We start from the raw sequence: 17,430 nt of genomic DNA on the forward strand, positions 1-17,430 counted from the left end.
TATGCTTTCTGCCAGGGTCAACTGTCAGTCAGTGCTGACCTCAGTTTTCCCATGGACCACGCTTGGCAATGCTCTCCAAGGCTAAAACAGCTTGCCTACGTATGGACCCTGCTCTCTCGTGAGGTCATCTTATGCCAGACTGTAGCCTGCAGACAGTACAGGAAGTGAGCATGTTTCTAATAACCACTCCTGGAAGAACAGCCTTTTGTTTTGTTTTGACGGGATTTCACAGTCCATTCTGGTCTCAAACTTGTTATGTAGCCGAGAGTGACCTGGAACTTTTGGCCCTCCTATCTAACCTGTCAAGGATCATAGTAGACCACACTCCCAGTCTACTGAGGGCTCGTGTATGCTAGACAAGCCTGCTACTAGTTAAGCTATGTTCCTAATTATTTCTGGCATTTTGTTTTTGTTTTTGTTTTTTGGTTGTTTTTGTTGTTGTTGTTTGGGTGGGGGTGGGGTTGGACAGAGTCTTTCTATGTAGCCTTGGCTGTCCCGGAACTCACCATGTAGGCAAGGCTGGCCTCGAACTCAGAGATCTAGCTGTAGGCCTCTGCTTCCTGAGTGCTGACTCGTGGCTCTTGCTGGAGTTGAAGCCCTTGTTCCTATTCTCTCATATGGTCCAGAACGGCTGATTAGACTTGCAAGTCTAACAATTAAGTTGCCTATGCACGGGCTCTCACGCTACCAGCAGCACACCTGGGTACGTCAGTCTTGCTCTCATTCGTGAGAGCCATGAGTTCCAGCAGCCACACATGGCAGGGAACTTAGCTCTTACACACAGGAGGTGAGGTTGGTGCAGGGAGAGATAGAGCACTTTGTCTGAAAAGATTGCAAGGGAGAGAAGAAGAAAGGACCCCAGAGAGAGGTTGGTCTAACCTGTGCTGCCAGTTGCTTACCATGGGCACTCCTTCAGCTTGCCAACACTGGCTTCAAGGAACCAGTGTGGGAAGGAATGGGGTGGCCATTCACCATGGCTCATTCTGTAGATTTGTCCCTCCTCTTTCAGAGGGTCCTCCCATCCTCCCCAGACTGTACCCACCCCACCCCTGACCGGGGCTTCTCTGCTAGTCCAGCTGCATAGCTTTCAACCAGGTCACTGAGGCCTAGGATGCCTATTCTCCAGCTGGTGTTGCACACCTTTAATCCCAGCACTCAGGAGGCAGAGGCACAGAGGCAGAGAAAGGCAGAGGTAGAGGCAGGGCAGGTGGGCATCTAAGAGTTCTGGAGCAGCCTGGTCTCTCTATCAAGTGCCAGGTTGACCAGGGCTACATGGCAAGACTCTGTCTCAAAAAACAAAACTAACTGACCTACCACACACACACACAGACACACACACACACACACATAATGCACTCACACACACACTATATATACACATGCACACACACACAGACACACACTATATACACACACACTATATACACACACAGACACACACACTATACACACACACTATGCACCCACACACCCACACACACCCTATACATACACACGTATACACACACACACACACCACACACAGAGACACACACAGATACATATACACATACACACACACGCACACACACACTATATATACACATGCACACACACGCACACATACACACTATATATACACAGACACACACATACGCAAAGACAGACATATACACACACAGACACACACATGCATATACACGCACACACATGCACACAGACAGACCCCCCCCACACACACAATCTGTGCAGCTCATTTGCTTTTGCAATCCTATTTTACGACCCTCATGTCTTGCACCCCAGACTTGGCTCCAGAGGTCCTGGCATGCTCCCTTTTTGAGCCCTAGACCTCTGTGGCTCGGGTTAGACTTGTGTTCGTGCCCTTCCTTTCTTCCTTGAGAACACGGAGGTTTCAATGTTCTCCACTCTGATAAATCACCATTCTTGCTAGCTCCCTCTGATGTGGGGTTTTATCTTGTAGCCCAGGCTGGCCTGGATCTTGCTGTGGCTGATACTGGCCTAGAACTTGCCATCCTCCTGCCTCAGCCTCTCCCGAGTGCTGAGATTACAGGCATACACCACTATGTTGGTCTTGTCCGCCATCTGCCTTAATCTCTTGGGACTTGTATTTAAAACATCACTTATTGCCATGTTGCTGGAGTTTGGAGAAGCATCAGAGATAAGTGCTGTCTGTGTTCAGGCTGTGTATAATAAGGGGCTTATTCATTTATTCAATAAATTAATCGTCTTACAACAGCGAGATCGCTTGTGCCCTTCCAGACCATTCGACCCACGCTGAGGGTGCAAGGGTGAGCTCTCAGCAGGAGTTAAGTGGATGAGCCGGAGCCTCTGCGCCCCCTGGAGTCTCATCTCGGAAGCACAGCCTCCATCGCGCCCTTTAAGTAGCTGTCCCCGCGGTCTCACCGGGACGGAGTGGGATGGAGCGTCTTAATCCCAGCATTAACAGTTTGCTCAGGATTCTGTTATGTTCTGGGGAGTCAGAGTGAGCTCAGCCACGCCCCAACTTCTGCCGTCCTTCTCCTGACCCACCCACACTTCTTGGTCCATTTGCTTCGGCTATAAAACTATCCAGAGAAGCATGGAGCCTTTCTGAGGTTACGCATGCTCCTCGGATTTCCCTGTTTTTGTCCTCGTGGGTGCCTGTCACGCTGCTCCACCATTCTGCAGTCACACTTGTGTTTGTTCACACTTCAACCCTTTCTGCAATCGCACGTTTGCACATTTGTTCCTCAACAATGTATTTGAGCTCAATCTCCTCTCAAATGTGAACCTGAAACCTGGTCTGCTGGTATGAGCCTGTGATCCTAGCCACGCATGAGGCCGATGCAGGGGAATCGCACATTGGAGGCTACCTCAGGCACCTTAAGTTAGACCTTGTGTCCGAATAAAGTTAAAAAATACTGAGGAAGGTGGCTCAGTGGTCGAGAGCTTGCATAGCTTCAATCCCCAGTTAAACAAATCAAGATGTAACTCTCAGAAAATATTAATCAAGGGGGCTGGAGAAATGGCTCAGTGGTCGAGAGCCCTGACTGCTTTTCCAGGGAACCTGATTTAGTTCCCATCATCCTAAAATAAGAACAGTGTGCAATTTCAGTTCTGCAGGATCCCATACCTTCTGGGCAGATTATAGAAAACACACACACACACACACACACACACACAGAGTTGTAGGTGAAGTCCCAGTGAGCAGCACCACACCTGCTGAGGGAAAGGAGAGAAGGGAAGTGTTGCCATGGGAACTCAAGAACTGGGGCTGAACCCAGGAGAGTCCGTTTCTCCACCGTGACCCAGCAGCAGCAAGGAGTGAAGCCTGTGGTACCCAGTCCACCTTTCCTGCCTCTTCCTTCTCATCTAGTGCATCTCAGTGGATGAGCCAGCTCTGAGTCACAGGAGACAGAGCCAGTCCACAGGGGATCAGTGTCTGCTTGTGGTGAGGAGGAAAAAACAGCCAGCAAACACAGGATAGGAGGTATTGGGTGTTGAAGGGTACAGAGAGGAGTGACGACGTCTGCCTTCTGGGTTCCTAAGGTAGCCTGGCCACACCACTATTTGCTGTTTCAGACAGTAGAGTGCTATGTCTCTGTCATTGCTCAACGGCAAATGTCACCACAGATCCTGAAGTATCCCTGGTGATTTCCACTTCCCAACCTCTTGTCTGTGTACAGTCCTCACCCCTGAGGTGCTGGTGAAGCCTATAACTTTATTCCATAGAATCCGCAGAATGTGGCAGAGGTGTTTTGTATCAGACTCATTAGCTCATTGAAGGAGCCTCCCCTTACTGCCTTGATGGAGTAAGAGGCGTGCCATGCTCTGGAACAGAAGGTGTGGGCAGATTATAGAAAACACACTACACACCACACACACACACACACACACACACACACGACCCATGACTGTCCTCAGACAATTTCCAGGAAGAAGCTAAAGGAGCTGGAGCCCCAGGCACACAGCAACAGGGAGGGAACTCGGTCCCCAGCTCTAACGAGTCAGAGCCCGTTCTTCAGTGGAGCACCCGGATGGAAGGAAGCCACCGACTCCCCCACAGCAGCCCGGGAAGCCCGGGCACGGAAACCGTGGGCAAACGAGTGTGTGCAGGTTTAACCGCTGCACTGTGGTCATGTTCTGCGGTGTGGCGCGCTGGTTCGGCACCCCCAGTGGTGCTGAGGGGAAGATGAACTCCGCTGAGATTGGGGACAATCCCTGTACTGTAGAACACAGCCGGAGCTGGGGACGCTCTCCTGTGTGTACCTTAAAGCAGATGTCAAGACGATCTGACTGGTGTCTTCTCCTTGGGGTTAACTGTCCTTGGGGTTACGTGAACGATACTCCTTGTGAATCACCGTAGAGAAGGCATGATTTTATATATTTTTATTACGTTTTTATTTGTGTGTGCCACCAATAAACAGAATGGCCGAGGTACACTCGTTTTCACATCGTTATGCCTGTCACGTATTCTGTTCCTATGCCAGGAACGGGAAGTGGGGCTAGGCCATTAAAACCTCATCACCTGTGCTCGCTTCAGCAGCACATATACTAAAAAAAAATTGGAACGATACAGAGAAGATTAGCATGGCCTCTGCGCAAGGATGACACGCAAAGTCGTGAAGCGTTCCATATTTAAAAAAAAAAAAAAAAAAAAAAACCTCATCACCCACCCTGGCGACTCTCTTCTTCCAGCAAGGCTCAGCCTCCTCCCCAACCTTCCCAAACAGCTGGAGACACATGAGCCTTCAGGAGCTATCACATGCTAACCATCACAGCAATGTAGCATGGGGGAACGGTCGGAGAAGCTTCTTCAGCAGCCGGTGCGGTTCCTTCTGGGACCATGGGACACAGAGACGCTTCCTGCTCAGGTCCAGCTTGGCTTCTGCATGCCCTACAGTTAAAGCACAGGTCTTCAGCAGTAGGGGTCTGCTATCTTGTTCTGGGGGTGCAGCTCACACCATGGCACACCTTTACGGTGTGTGGGCTCCCAGATACCTCTCTCTAAAAACCTCTAGGGAGGTAACCCACCGGGGGCGGGGGGGATACTGAGATTCCCAACCAACAACAATGGGTGGTGACATTTTTTTTCACCCTAACTCAGTGCCATTGTTCAAAGTCTTTTAATTGCTGGTGCCACAGATGCTGTTCCACATTTTCAAGAAGCTGAAGAAGGGTTTGCCGTTATAAACTCTCTTCAGAGAGTGGCCAGGCCCTGTCCTGTGTCTCATCTGTGCCAGGAGAGTGCCGACTGGGTTTGGGATCTGGGCAGCTTTGTCACTGAAAACCCTCCCACTGGGTGATGGCTCTCACAAAGGCTTCATCCTTCAAGCTCCCTGGGTAACTTTGAAGAGGACCAGGGGTCTCCTCTCCTTCAGCAATTGCTTGCTAATTATGTGACTACCAGGAGGGTCTCTGGAATCTTGCTTCATGGGCATTTCATCATCCCCTTTCTTTCTCTCCAGGAGGGAATGCTTCCATCCGGGAGAAATGGAATATACTGTTCGGGGTTCCTTCCAGCTCCTGGGGACATGTCTTAGAAGTCCCTAAAGGCTGAACTTGCACAGTTCTCATGTGACTGAAGCCCTCAGTGACGGCCAGGGAGAGTGTACCCAGCCCTGGCCAGCTGCATACAGACGCCCAGTCAAGGGCGGCAGCATGGCCTCAGTGTGGGAAAGGAACCAGATCTATTTAATATATTACAGCAGTTCCATGTCTTAAGGTGAGAGTAGAGTATTGTGAATTCAGTTTGTGCAAAGGGCACGGAGGTCACGGGATCAGAGCAGCGGCTGGCCAGCCACCCTCTGGATCCTGTTAAGAAGGGATTAGCAGACTGCAAGCTGGGCAAGAAAAATCCCCTCATCTTTTAATACCAGTCCTCCGGCATCCCTAGTTTGGATGAGTTACGGCCTGCTCCTCTCCCTTTTCAGTCCGACTCACCCGGCTATCTTTGCTTAGGTGGGTGAGAGGGGAGGTCAAGTTTCTGAAAGCCAAGCCACCCTTGTGCAGGGGACATTAGGAAATAGGGCGGTCTGTCCATCTGTCCGTCTCTCGTGAGCCTGGACCATGGGCAACGTCGTGGAGGGCAAGTCGGTGGAGGAGCTGAGTAGCACCGAATGCCATCAGTGGTACAAGAAATTCATGACGGAGTGCCCCTCTGGCCAGCTCACCCTCTACGAATTCCGCCAATTCTTTGGCCTCAAGAACCTGAGCCCCTCAGCCAGCCAGTATGTGGAACAGATGTTCGAGACCTTTGACTTCAACAAGGTGGGCAGAGGACGGGAGGGATGGGAAGGTCGTGATTCTCAGGAGATCCCTAAGAAGCCGGAGCAGTCTACCGTCCCAACAGTAACTTCCGGTTCCCATTGTTTTGGGGGGCTGAATCTTATTGTGGAGCCGAGGCTGGTTTTCAACCCATGGTGATCCATCCCCCTGCCCCAGCTTCCTAGTTGCTAGGAATACAAGTGTAAGTTGCCGTGCTCGGCTTTAGGTATGAGGCAGCTTGAGCCAGTCGATCTTGTTCATGGAAGGTGGACTTTGAGATTTGATCCCACAGAACTGCCCTAAGCATCTCAGCTTTAGGCCCTTGGGGTTTAGCAATAACTAAGACCCACTTCACAGGGGAAAACAGAAGTCAGAGGCGGAAGGCAAGGCGTTCCTTGTCTACCCGCTAAACGGTTCAGCGGCCTCCGAGACCGGAGCGAAGGCTTCCAAGATGGCCGCACTCCGAGGTGCTGGTTCTGGGTGGGTGGGATGCTTGTGCAGAGACCCCTAGATGTTCTTTAGATTTGAGGCATCGAGTCAGAGGGAAGAAGGGAGGGAGGGAGAGAGAGGAGAGAGGAGAGAAGAGAGGAGAGGAGAGGAGAGGAGAGGAGAGGAGAGAGAGAGAGAGAGAGAGAGAGAGAGAGAGAGAGAGAGAGAGAGAGAGAGAGAAGAGAGGGGGAGGAGAGGGAGAGGAAAGGGGGAGCAGAGGGGGAGGAGAGGGGGAGAGGGGAAGAGAGGAGAGGAGAGAGGGAGAGAGAGAGGAGAGGGGGAGGAGAGGGAGAGGAGAGGGGAGGAGAGGGGGAGAGGGGAAAAGAGGAGAGGAGAGAGAGGGGGAGAGAGAAGGAGAGAGAGGGAGAGAGAGGGAGAGGGAGGGAATTTATTGCAGCTCATTTGTAAAGCGGCCATTTATCTAGAACAATCGGGCATAAAGATGGTGAATCAGAATCAACACCTGCTTCCTCACCGTGTGCCCCGTCTGCTGACTCTCAGCTGGGCTGTCCCCTCACTGGGATATGGGGTCTATCAGTGATATGGGGCCACGTGTCCATTATGGCAGAGGGCACCCCTCCCTTCAAAAACACCACTGTGGTCGGTGCTTCTAGAGAATGCCAAGATCCTTGTGTGGCTATTTAAAACTCACTAATACACGAGTTAAGAGGCCCAATAGGATTATGCGCGCTAAAGGATCAGCCCAAGGGCAGTGTCCTGGCTCCAAGGGCTCTTCCTAAGGGGAGCTGGGCCAGAGAGCCCAAGATAGGGTGACAAAGTGACGGAGTCACAAGGGTGGGCACCTCGAAGTGCTCCAGGGAAGCAGTGGTCCTCCGGGCCAGGTTGGGAGGGATCCCAGCACCTACCCACAACACACTGGACCATCTTGTCTCCTCCTGCTAACGGAAGCCCTTGGAGTCAAGACGTGTCTGTGGGGAGATTCCTATAAATCACCCACAATGCAACTCTACCTTCACCTAACCCTTGTCACTGGTGTGCGATCCCTTCAGTTTCTGTCACGTGTGTTGTCTGGAACTCAGTCCTTTTCAAAGTTAGGAGCTGGGTGGGCGTGGTGCTGTGCGTTGTAACCACAGCGCACAGGAAGTAGAGGCAGGAAGAAAGTCAAGTTCACTTTCAGCTACACAGTTACCAGCTAGCGTTTGATGCATGAGACCCCATCCCCATTCTCAGAACCCCTAAACAGAACCGTCAGTCAGCTGCTTGTTTCTACCCAGCTCAGCCTCCTCAGGACCTCGCAGCCTTCCCTTGAGTCTTTGTGCTGCTAGAATCCTCTTCCTCTCGATATGCTGGCTTCCATTTTCCTTGTTACAAATCTCTGCTCAAGCCTTCTCACCAACACGCGTGCTGACCGTCCCGTTCGAGTTTATTGAGCAAACTGGGTCTGGCCCCATCTCTGCCTTCCCTGGCTGCAGCTCCCTCCCCACTTTTCTTTTTGGTTTTTCAAGAGAGGATTTCTCTGTGTCACCGTGGCTGTCCTGGAACCCATTCTGTAGACCAGGCTGGCCTTGAACCTGGAGATCCTCCTGTCTGTGCCTTCCAAGTGCTGGGGTTATAGGTGTGTGTCACCACCATCCCGCTCAGTTTTCGTTTTAAAGACTTTATTTTTGGGATATTTTTGGAGAGTCATCTCAGCAGTAAAGAGTCCTTGAAGAGGACTTGGGTTCTATTCCCAGCATCTATGTGGTGGCTAACAACCTTCCTTGGGCAACGCGAGCATGTGGTACACAGATATGCATGCGGGAAAACCCCCTGTCCACGTATAAAAATTTAAATTATTTTTTACAATTTATTAATTCGTATTTTTTTAATTTAAAAATGAATTCATTTAATTTCTTGCTTTCTGATGCCAGATATTAAATAGCCATAACCTCTGGTATGAGGTTCACATTCTGGGATGTGAGCTTTGTGGGGAGAAAGTCTTGCTTATTGCTGTAGCTGCAGCTCCTAGGACAGTGCCTGGAACGTAGTAGGTGCTTCCTAAGTATTATATGGATAAATGAATATATGAGAAACCCTGAGCTTTGTGGCTAATATGGATTTTATAATACGCATTAATTATGCACTTCTTATACTGAAGAGAGTGGCCTGGTGTGGTTGCACATGCTTGTAATTTCAGTACTTAGGTAGCTGAGGCAGGAGGATGATCACGAATTTAAGGCCAACCTTAAATTCTTAACCTTAAGACACTGTATAGTGTCTGTCAACACACACACACACACACACACACACACACACACACACACACACACACAGAGTCTGTGTAATGCCCAATGTGCCTTCTCACACCAAGCTATTCAATTACTCTATGGGCCACAGTCTCTTGACCTTGCAGCCTGGCTTTGAGATGGGACCCACAGCCCTGACCACCTTCAGAGCAGAGAGAGGCTAAAGCTGAGCTGTTCAAATGGCAGCTCCAGGACAGGGTCTCATGAAGCCTTAAAGGCTTTGCCGTAGGCTGAGGATGACTTTGGACTTTTGCCCCCTCCTTCCTTGGTGCACCACCATGCCTGGTTTATGCTGGGCTGTGAATCAAACCCAAGACTTCACGTATGCTCAGCTAGCACTCTACCAGTCCAGCAACACCCTTAGCCCCTGTTTCTATTTTGCAACAGAGTCTCACTTTATGGTTCAAGACGGGCCTTGAACTGTGTCTGGTCCTCCTCTCTCTGCCTCCTCGATGCTCGTGTCACAGCTGGGTGCCATCATGCTTCCCTAGCCAAGAACCTTTTTATAAATAAAGTTTTTTTATAAAGATTTATTTCATGTATATGGGTAGACTGTCACTGTCTTCAGACACACCAGAAGAGGGCATCAGATCTCATTACAGATGGTTGTGAGCCACCACGTGGTTGCTGGGAATTGAACTCAGGACCCCTGGAAGGGCAGCCAGTGCTCTTAACCGCTGAGCCGTCTCTCCAGCCCATACATAAAGTTTTATTAGAGCATACAATACTTTACCCAAGAACTGTAGGACTGCGGTATATCTCAGTGCTAGAATGCTTGCCTGCTATGCTCGAGGCCCTGAGTTCTGTGGATGAAGCTCAGTTAGCTAATAGAGTATTTGGTAGCATGCTGGGGCTTCAGCTCACCATGTAAACTGGCTGAGATGGAGCACATCTGTAGTCTTTACACCCAAGAGGCGGAAGCAGGAGAATTAGAAATTCAAAGTTATCCTGGCTACACAGGAAGTTCAAGACCAGCCAAGCTCAGAGACTGTCTTTAAAAAAAGCTTGGGTTCTATTCCCCAGTGTCAAAAAAAGTGTCACGGCCTTACTGAAATGACAGTGGCTGTCTGTCTGCAGGGCTGAAACCATGGTTCATTGGACTCCTTTAAAAAATGTAGTTGTTCCGGTGAGAAGATAGCTAGGTACCAGGGAGTTGCACCAGATACATGAAAAGGGGTGAACCGGGTGGGCAAAGGAACCTGCACCCTGAGCCCTGCTCCCTGCTCTCCCTGCTCCCTGCTCCCTGCTCCCTGCTCCCTGCTCCCTGCTCCCTGCTCCCTGCTCCCTGCTCCCTGCTCCCTGCTCCCTGCTCCCTGCTCCCTGCTAGTCTCTGCAGGCCATGGCTGTTCAGGGTTATCATAACTCACACAGATACGAGTTGTCCTTCCGCCCTGTGTAAGCACTGGTGCAGAGTTTAGAAAACCCAGTTTCTAGGCAAGGGTTTGTCATCCGGTTAATTGTACGGCCGTGTCTCAATGTCAGCTTGAATGAGGACAAATGGTCAACTCCTGGGTGTGGCTGCGGGTGCAGTGAGCAAAGCAAAATTCTCAGCAGAGGAAGTCCATGGAAAGTGCTGGAATAAAAAGACCAAGGGCTAGGGAGATGGCTGTGCCAGTAAAATACTTGGAGTACAAGAGTGAGGATCTGGATTTGCTGCCTAATAACCAGGTAAAAGCCGGGCACACACCTGTACCTTTGGCCCTGGGAGTCAGAGATAGGAGGATCCCTGGGGCTCACTAGCCGGCCCGGTTAGCTGAGTCAGTGAGTCCCACGATCCATGAAAGACCACGTCCCAAAATAATAAAGGAATAAAGAGGAAGACACCGAACACAGCAACCTCTGACCTCCAAAAGTGCAGGCATGAACACACACATGCACATACACACACACACAAACACCACACACAATATACACACCCCACACATACACACATCACATACACATACATATACATACCATACACACACCACACACAGAGCACACATATACACATACCACACATATATCACATACACATAATATACACACTACACACACACATACCCACGTGCACACATACACAACCACATATACATATCAAATAAACATACACCACGTACGCACACAGCACACACACAAACACATATACACATACATATACACACCATACCCACACCACACACATAACAGGCACATACATATACACAGCATACACACCACACATACACAACACAACACACACACAGAGCTGTCAACTGTGCTATTACCGATGGGAATACGTTTCACACCTCACTTCTTTACACTGTTTTTGAGATGCATGTCTGTGGTCTGACTGGAACTCACTCTATAATGCATTCTAACTTGAAACTCAGAACAATCCCCCTGCCTCAGACTCCAGAGTTCTTGGGATGACAAGTGTGTACATCCTGCCTGAGCCAGTCTTGAACGTTCATATTGTCCTCTGCCTCTCAGTCAAGGAAATGAGGGCTCAGGGAGGCCCAGCAACTTGTCCAACGTTTGGTCCTTCCCAAGTGGGGCCTTTGGTCTTTTGACGTTTTCCCTGTTTCTTCGTAGTCATTGTTGTAAGAAATTCCAACAGCAATATAGTTCCTTGTTAAAAAAAAAAAAATGTCAGGCTGGAGAGATGGCTCAGTGGTTAAGAGCACTGATTGCTCTTCCAGAGGTCATGAGTTCAATTCCCAGCAACCACATGGTGGCTCACAACCATCCGTAATGAGATCTGGTGCCCTCTTCTGGCCTGCAGTCACATATGCAGGCAGAATGCTGTACATAAAATAAATAAATGAGTCTTTTTAAAAAAAAAAAGTCCCACAATACAAGAAGATGGAGTAAAAGTCAAGCCACAAGGCCTGGAGGCACACACTCTTATCCCAGCATTCAGGAACCAAGGCGGGAAGATCTTGAGTTGAAGGCCAGCCTGGGCTACATAAGAAGACACTGCTGAATTACTGTTTACTATGTATCAAACCATTTCCTCACTTCTCCGGGAACTGTTGCATAGAGGCCTTGCTCCATCCCAGGGCCATCCTGGGAGGATAGAATGAGCCCAGGTCTGTGTAAAAGGCCCTGAGACACGAGATGCGACCATGCAAACGTTCACCAGGAGCCTGGTCCTTGCTGTGGTGGTCAATGTGGTCAAGGTCTTCCTTAGGGCCAAAGGCCAAACAGACCAGGGCCTCTCAGAGGACATCTTGCTTCTGTGTGCTACATCTGCCTGCATGTATCCAGTGACAGCTCATATTGGCTCAGACAGACCACCCACAGGCAACCCTGCCTGCTACAGGAGTCCTTACTGCTAACTCAGATCTGCCTGCCTGGACCTCCTGGTTCCCGAGTGATGGTTGTAAACTGAGTGACAGGGACTGACGGCTCTCCCTCTTCCTTGAAATGTTTAGCTTCTGAAGTGCTGGGTAGAGGTAGGGGCCCAAGGATAATCCTACAAACAGGTCCTGTCGAGCTGCCGATGTAGCGTAGTGGTAAGTTGCTTGCCCCGATGTACTTGGGATTCTAGGGTTCAACACCTAAGATTGTAACAATTTCCTGCTACATATGAAGGTCACATGCTTCTCCATTTCAACCCCCTTCAGGGCTCAGTGGAGATGTCACCTTTTCTTGAAGGGCCATTTGAACTCCTGTCCTGCCCTCGCAGAGTTAGATCATTCTAGAATGCCCAGGTATTGGATATATTGTGAGGGCAGAGCCCCCCCCCGCCCCCGCCCCATAGTGACTTTGTATTGGTCATGGGGTTGCTCAGTGGTAGAGTGCCTGCTCCTCCAGAGGACTAGAGTTTGGCCCCCAGCACCCCTGCCAGGCAGCTCACAACGGCCATAAGCTCCGGGGGAGGTGACTTTCTCTTCTGGCCTCCAAGAGCACGCACACATATACGGCACACATTTACAGACACATACGCGGAAACAAAAATAATGTTTTAGAAAGAAAGCGAACAACAGAGCTGCGTAGTTTGACCCCAGCCCTCGGAGGGCAGAAGCAGGCAGATCTCCGAGTTGTGAGGCCAGTCTGGTCTACAGTGCTAGTTCCAGGACAGCCAGGGCTGCAGAGAGGACCCTTGTCTCGAAAGAAAACCAAACGCAAACAAACAAACAAAACCAAAAAACCCGAAAAGAATCAAATAAATTAACTGCCTTACTGCGAGCTCTGTCTGTGCTGGGTGTTGGAATCACATGGACTCAGTTTACCAAAAGCAATTCTAGCAGCGGGCACCACTGCCATTCTTAGATGAGTAAGTCGAGTGCTGTAGAAGGGACATGCAAAGTCCTTTGTCCCTAGAATTTGGAGGAGGATCAAGGAGGCAAGATTCAAACCCGCTCCTCCAACACTGCGCTTCTGTGAGGACGGGACGACTGCTCCTTTGAGTTCTCTTTCTCACAGTAGAGCTCAGTGGAGCTTGAAGCCAAGAGGAGAGAGCCTTTGAAGCCAAGAGGTCTCCTGCCCCTACCTGCCAGGCCAGCACCTTAAGAGCTCTCTAGAGTCGAGCCCAGCCCCGGCTTGCGTTCTATGGGAACCGTCCCTGATTGAGAATCAAAGGGAAGCAGTGCGGTTGGTTCTAACAGGCTTGATTGACAGCTTTGGGGAAGATGCGAGGCGCGCAATGTTGAAATGTCCAGAAAGACAGATAATCGTGGTACAAGGGGACTGAACACCGCAGAGCAGAATGACTCCTGCTCCCTTCTGCTTAGCGTCTGAGGGCTTATGGCTTCAGTAGTGAGGGGTGAGGAGGCCTGGAGGGGGTAGTGGGAAGGGAGAATTGGGAAGAGGCCTTGGGACCAGGTTCTGGCTGAAGAGGGCGGGGCTCTGAGTGGAGTGGGCGGAGCCCTGGTGTGCTTACCCCGCCTCGCCCCTCTCTCCTCACCCAGGATGGCTATATTGACTTCATGGAGTACGTGGCCGCCCTCAGCCTGGTTCTCAAGGGCAAGGTGGAACAGAAGTTGCGTTGGTATTTCAAGCTCTACGACGTGGACGGCAACGGGTGCATAGACCGGGACGAGCTGCTCACCATCATCCGGGTAACTCCAGGTGCAGAGGGCAGGGCTAGCGGTGCGGGAGTGGCCAAGAGTGGGTGCCCAGGCGGACAGCCCCAGGGTAGAAATTGTAGCCCAGGATAGGGGTGGGGTTTGGGACGGGGCGGGGGGTGGTGGTGATGGTGGTGGTGGTGATGACAGCTTTAACTCATTAACTGCATGATCTGGGCTATGTCACTATTCCTTGGGACTCAGTGTCTTCATTTAGTACTAAGACATTTAGTGTGTGTGTGTGTGTGTGTGTGTGTGTGTGTGTGTGTGTGTGTGTGTGTGTGTGTGTTTGGTGAGGGGTGTGCGCATTCGTGAGGCCAGAAGAGGATGTCAAGCATCTTGCTCCTTCTTTTTGAGGCAGGGTCTTTCACTGAACCTGAAGCTAGGTTAGTGGTCAGCAAGTTCCCAGCCAGTCTCCCCCTCAAATCCCTTTAGCTCTGGGGTTACAGGGGCAGGAGCCCGCCTGGCTTTTATCTGTGCAGCAAATACTTTTACCACTATCTCTTTGAGATGGCGTCTCACTCTATAGACTAGGCAGGCCTGGAACTCACAGAGACCTGCCTGTCTCTGCCTCTGCCTCCCAGAGGGCAGACATTAAAAGCATGAGCTACCACAACACGCCCCCGCCCCCCTTCTTTAATGATTTTAAGTCACTACTGCTTGGCCCATACGGACCTCGAATTTGAGACAATCCTACCTCGGTGTTCCAAGTGCATGAAGTCCTAACCTTGATCTCCACTCTGTACCGCTCTTGGGTTCTGTCTGACAAGCTCGCTCTGCTTGACCCCCCACCACAGGGAAGACTCTCCTCACTTCTCACTATTTGTTCCCAGGCCATCCGAACCATTAATCCCTGGAGCGACTCATCCATGAGCGCTGAAGAATTCACAGATACCGTGTTTGCCAAGATCGACATCAACGGGGATGGTGAGGGAGCCGAGGAGGGGTTCCCCAGGGGAGGGGTCAGAAGAGATAGCAGTCACCCCTGGAGAGGGGCAAGAGAGGAGGAGGACACAGGGCCTTCTGCTGGTGGTCTCTTCTACCCACTTCTGCTCTGAATGCAGACCTGGATCTGGGGATCCCTGCACCAGACTTTGAGTTTTGGATCCTTTACCATTGCCCCAGCACTGGTTCTGTCCCTGCCTTTTGCATCCACCTCTGAGCCCTGGACTCCTAAGACCTCATCCTGCGAATCTCTTTCTCTCCACCCCAGGGGAACTGTCTCTGGAGGAGTTCATGGAAGGTGTCCAGAAGGACCAGATGCTCCTGGACACGCTGACCCGAAGCCTGGACTTGACCCGCATTGTGCGCAGACTTCAGAACGGCGAGCAGGAGGAGGCAGGCGCTGGCGACCTGGCAGCGGAGGCTGCCGGTTGAGCCTCACCCTGTGGTCTGGGTGCTGAGGGCTGGCCCCCTGCGGTGCCTGGTGTAGTTGTTCTGTTCTTGTCTTAACATTACATAGAACCTCCCGAACACAGAGTCTCAGCTTTTTTCTTTAGGTGCGTAGTGCGGCGTGGAGGGGCAATGGCAGGAGTTAGGAGCCCAGCGCAGAGAAGGAGGGTTCCTAATCCCTCCAGGGAACTCAGAGGGTGCTGGCTGCTGCTTCCTGCCAGTCCCTCTCTGGCCCCTCCCATCTTCTTCCCCATTGCCCCGCTCTACTTCCAGGCCATGACCTTGAGGATGTGGAAGCTCTGAGAGAGTCCCCTGAGCCTCAGATGGAACCCTGCCTCTGCTGCCACAGCCTTGGGCAGTCAGGGTACTCTGCCCTGACCCTGGAGTCTGTTTGTGTGGCTTCAGGTGAAGAGCAAACATTTATTGAGCACTACTGTGTGTTAGCGTTCGATGAGGTTCCAGCCTGCCTCATGTACCTCCATGATTTGGGAAACGGATGTATTCATATTTTACATGGGGCATTTTCATCTAAGTGAATTCTTAGGAGAACTTTATAGCACGTGCTACAAACTACAAAACTGCAGAAGGCTGAGAGATGGCTCAGTGGTAAGAGCACTGGTTGCTCTAGCAGAGGACCTAGGCTTGACTCCCAGGACTCACATGGTAGCTCACACACATCTGTGACTCCAGTGCCACAGGACTGGCCTCTGAGGACCGTGCACACACATGGTGCATAGACATACGAGGGCAAAACACCCATACACATAAAATAAAAATAAACAAAAACCACTTCAAGTTCATGCTGGGCACAGTGGTGCACATAGGTTAGACCAATACCCAGGGGGCTAGGAACAGTGGTGCACGCCCGTGATAACAGCACTCAGGGAGCTGAGGCAGGAGGATTGCCATGGGTTTCAAGCTGACCTGGGCTTCCAGAACCGTCTCAATTGTCCCAGAAAACGAGAGCAAACAGCCCTTCTCCCATGCACAAAAACCTGGGCTCACACTTATAATCTCAGGGCTCTGGAGCCTGAGGCAGGAGTTCTGGCTAGCCTGGGCTATACAGTGAGCTAGCTTGAGCTACAGTGTGGGGCCTTGCTCAAACAAGCAAACAAACTTCACCTCCAGGACAATAAGTTAGTGTATTGTATTTTAATATGAAGTGTATGTCTAGTCAAGATAACAGCAGTAATTCATCAGGCTCCAGAGAGCATCATTAAGTGTGACACATGGGTTCTACTTCCTATCCTGTGAGGTGCCTTCCCCAGTCGCAGAGATGGAAAGGGGCAGAGAAAGGCAGAGAGGTTCCCTGGTAGCTTCTATGTTGGGTGCATTAAGGACATTTACATGATAACCTGGAAACTGTCTAGTGGACCCGAAGGAGGTTAGGGAGTCCAACGACTGTTGGGAGGCAAACTCTGGCCTGAAACTCAAACGTCAGGTTCCCCTCAGAGATGAAGAGAAGTCTCCATCCTTGAGGAGACACGTGGGCATATGGCTGGGAATGGTACCGGGTCACGCTAGAGATGGGATGAGGAGAAGGAACTGGGGAGCAGCACCAAGCAGAGCTGAAACATCCCCTGTAAGCCCACCAGGCCTCCAAGGGAGGAAGATCACAGAGGCAGCCTTCCCTTTTATCATCATTGGTGAGGACACCCTGGGGAGGAGCTGGGGAGAGTCCTCCCCAGCCAGTGCTCAGGAAGGTAGGGCTGGGTTGTTATGATCCTTCCCTGTCCTTGCTTTCTTTCCCGACTGCGTTCTACCAGTCTTTGCTCCACCCCCCCTCCAGCTGCCCCATTTCCTCTGAGAACACCTTAAGATTAGTAGGAACCCCACATCTCCTAGCCAAAGCCCCGTTCATCCAGGAGCAGCCGTGGAGCAGAGTAACGTACTCCTACAATGCTAGTAAATGCTGAAGAATGGACTGAACCCCACTGGGCTTCTTCAGCCCCAGCAGCCACTGCTTGCCCCTTGCTTCCCCTTACTGGGAGTGTCAGGAAGTCCACAACAGGGAGGCTTGAGCCAAC

The 17,430-nt window shown here is 51.0% G+C and overlaps 2 protein-coding genes and 1 non-coding gene across 5 annotated transcripts in view; 2 read left to right on the forward strand and 1 right to left on the reverse strand.

The window, feature by feature from the left end:
• Window positions 1-50: 50 nt before the first annotated feature.
• On the forward strand, window positions 51-15,490 carry Guca1a (guanylate cyclase activator 1A). Of its 3 annotated transcripts, none has more exons than XR_010054578.1 (4): window positions 51-6,249; window positions 13,856-14,015; window positions 14,845-14,938; window positions 15,225-15,364. XR_010054578.1 is itself a non-coding variant. In NM_001106887.2 (4 exons), exons 1-4 carry the CDS (start codon window positions 6,049-6,051, stop codon window positions 15,386-15,388), a joined length of 609 nt encoding a protein of 202 aa, NP_001100357.1. In that variant the 5' UTR covers window positions 5,911-6,048; the 3' UTR covers window positions 15,389-15,490. The 3 variants fall into 3 exon arrangements, 2 of the variants coding, with proteins under 2 accessions (NP_001100357.1, XP_038939104.1); NM_001106887.2 differs by having other exon boundaries at window positions 5,911-6,249; window positions 13,856-14,005; window positions 15,225-15,490; XM_039083176.2 differs by lacking the exon at window positions 51-6,249 and adding an exon at window positions 12,748-13,710 and having other exon boundaries at window positions 13,856-14,005; window positions 15,225-15,484.
• On the forward strand, window positions 4,510-4,621 carry LOC120094981 (U6 spliceosomal RNA). The gene has a single exon (XR_005489647.1). It is a non-coding gene; the product is annotated as a U6 spliceosomal RNA (small nuclear RNA).
• A 1,052-nt stretch (window positions 15,491-16,542) lies between the features above and the next one.
• Guca1b (guanylate cyclase activator 1B) overlaps window positions 16,543-17,430 on the reverse strand; it is a 7,834-nt gene continuing 6,946 nt past the window's right edge. Inside the window, 1 exon segment of the mRNA NM_001108198.1 lies at window positions 16,543-17,430. This exon segment is cut by the window's right edge and continues 217 nt beyond it. The gene's annotated coding sequence lies outside the window, so the exon portion shown is untranslated.

The sequence above is a fragment of the Rattus norvegicus genome, chromosome 9 (assembly GCF_036323735.1).
Source record: "Rattus norvegicus strain BN/NHsdMcwi chromosome 9, GRCr8, whole genome shotgun sequence".
Classification (NCBI taxonomy): Eukaryota; Metazoa; Chordata; class Mammalia; order Rodentia; family Muridae; genus Rattus; species Rattus norvegicus.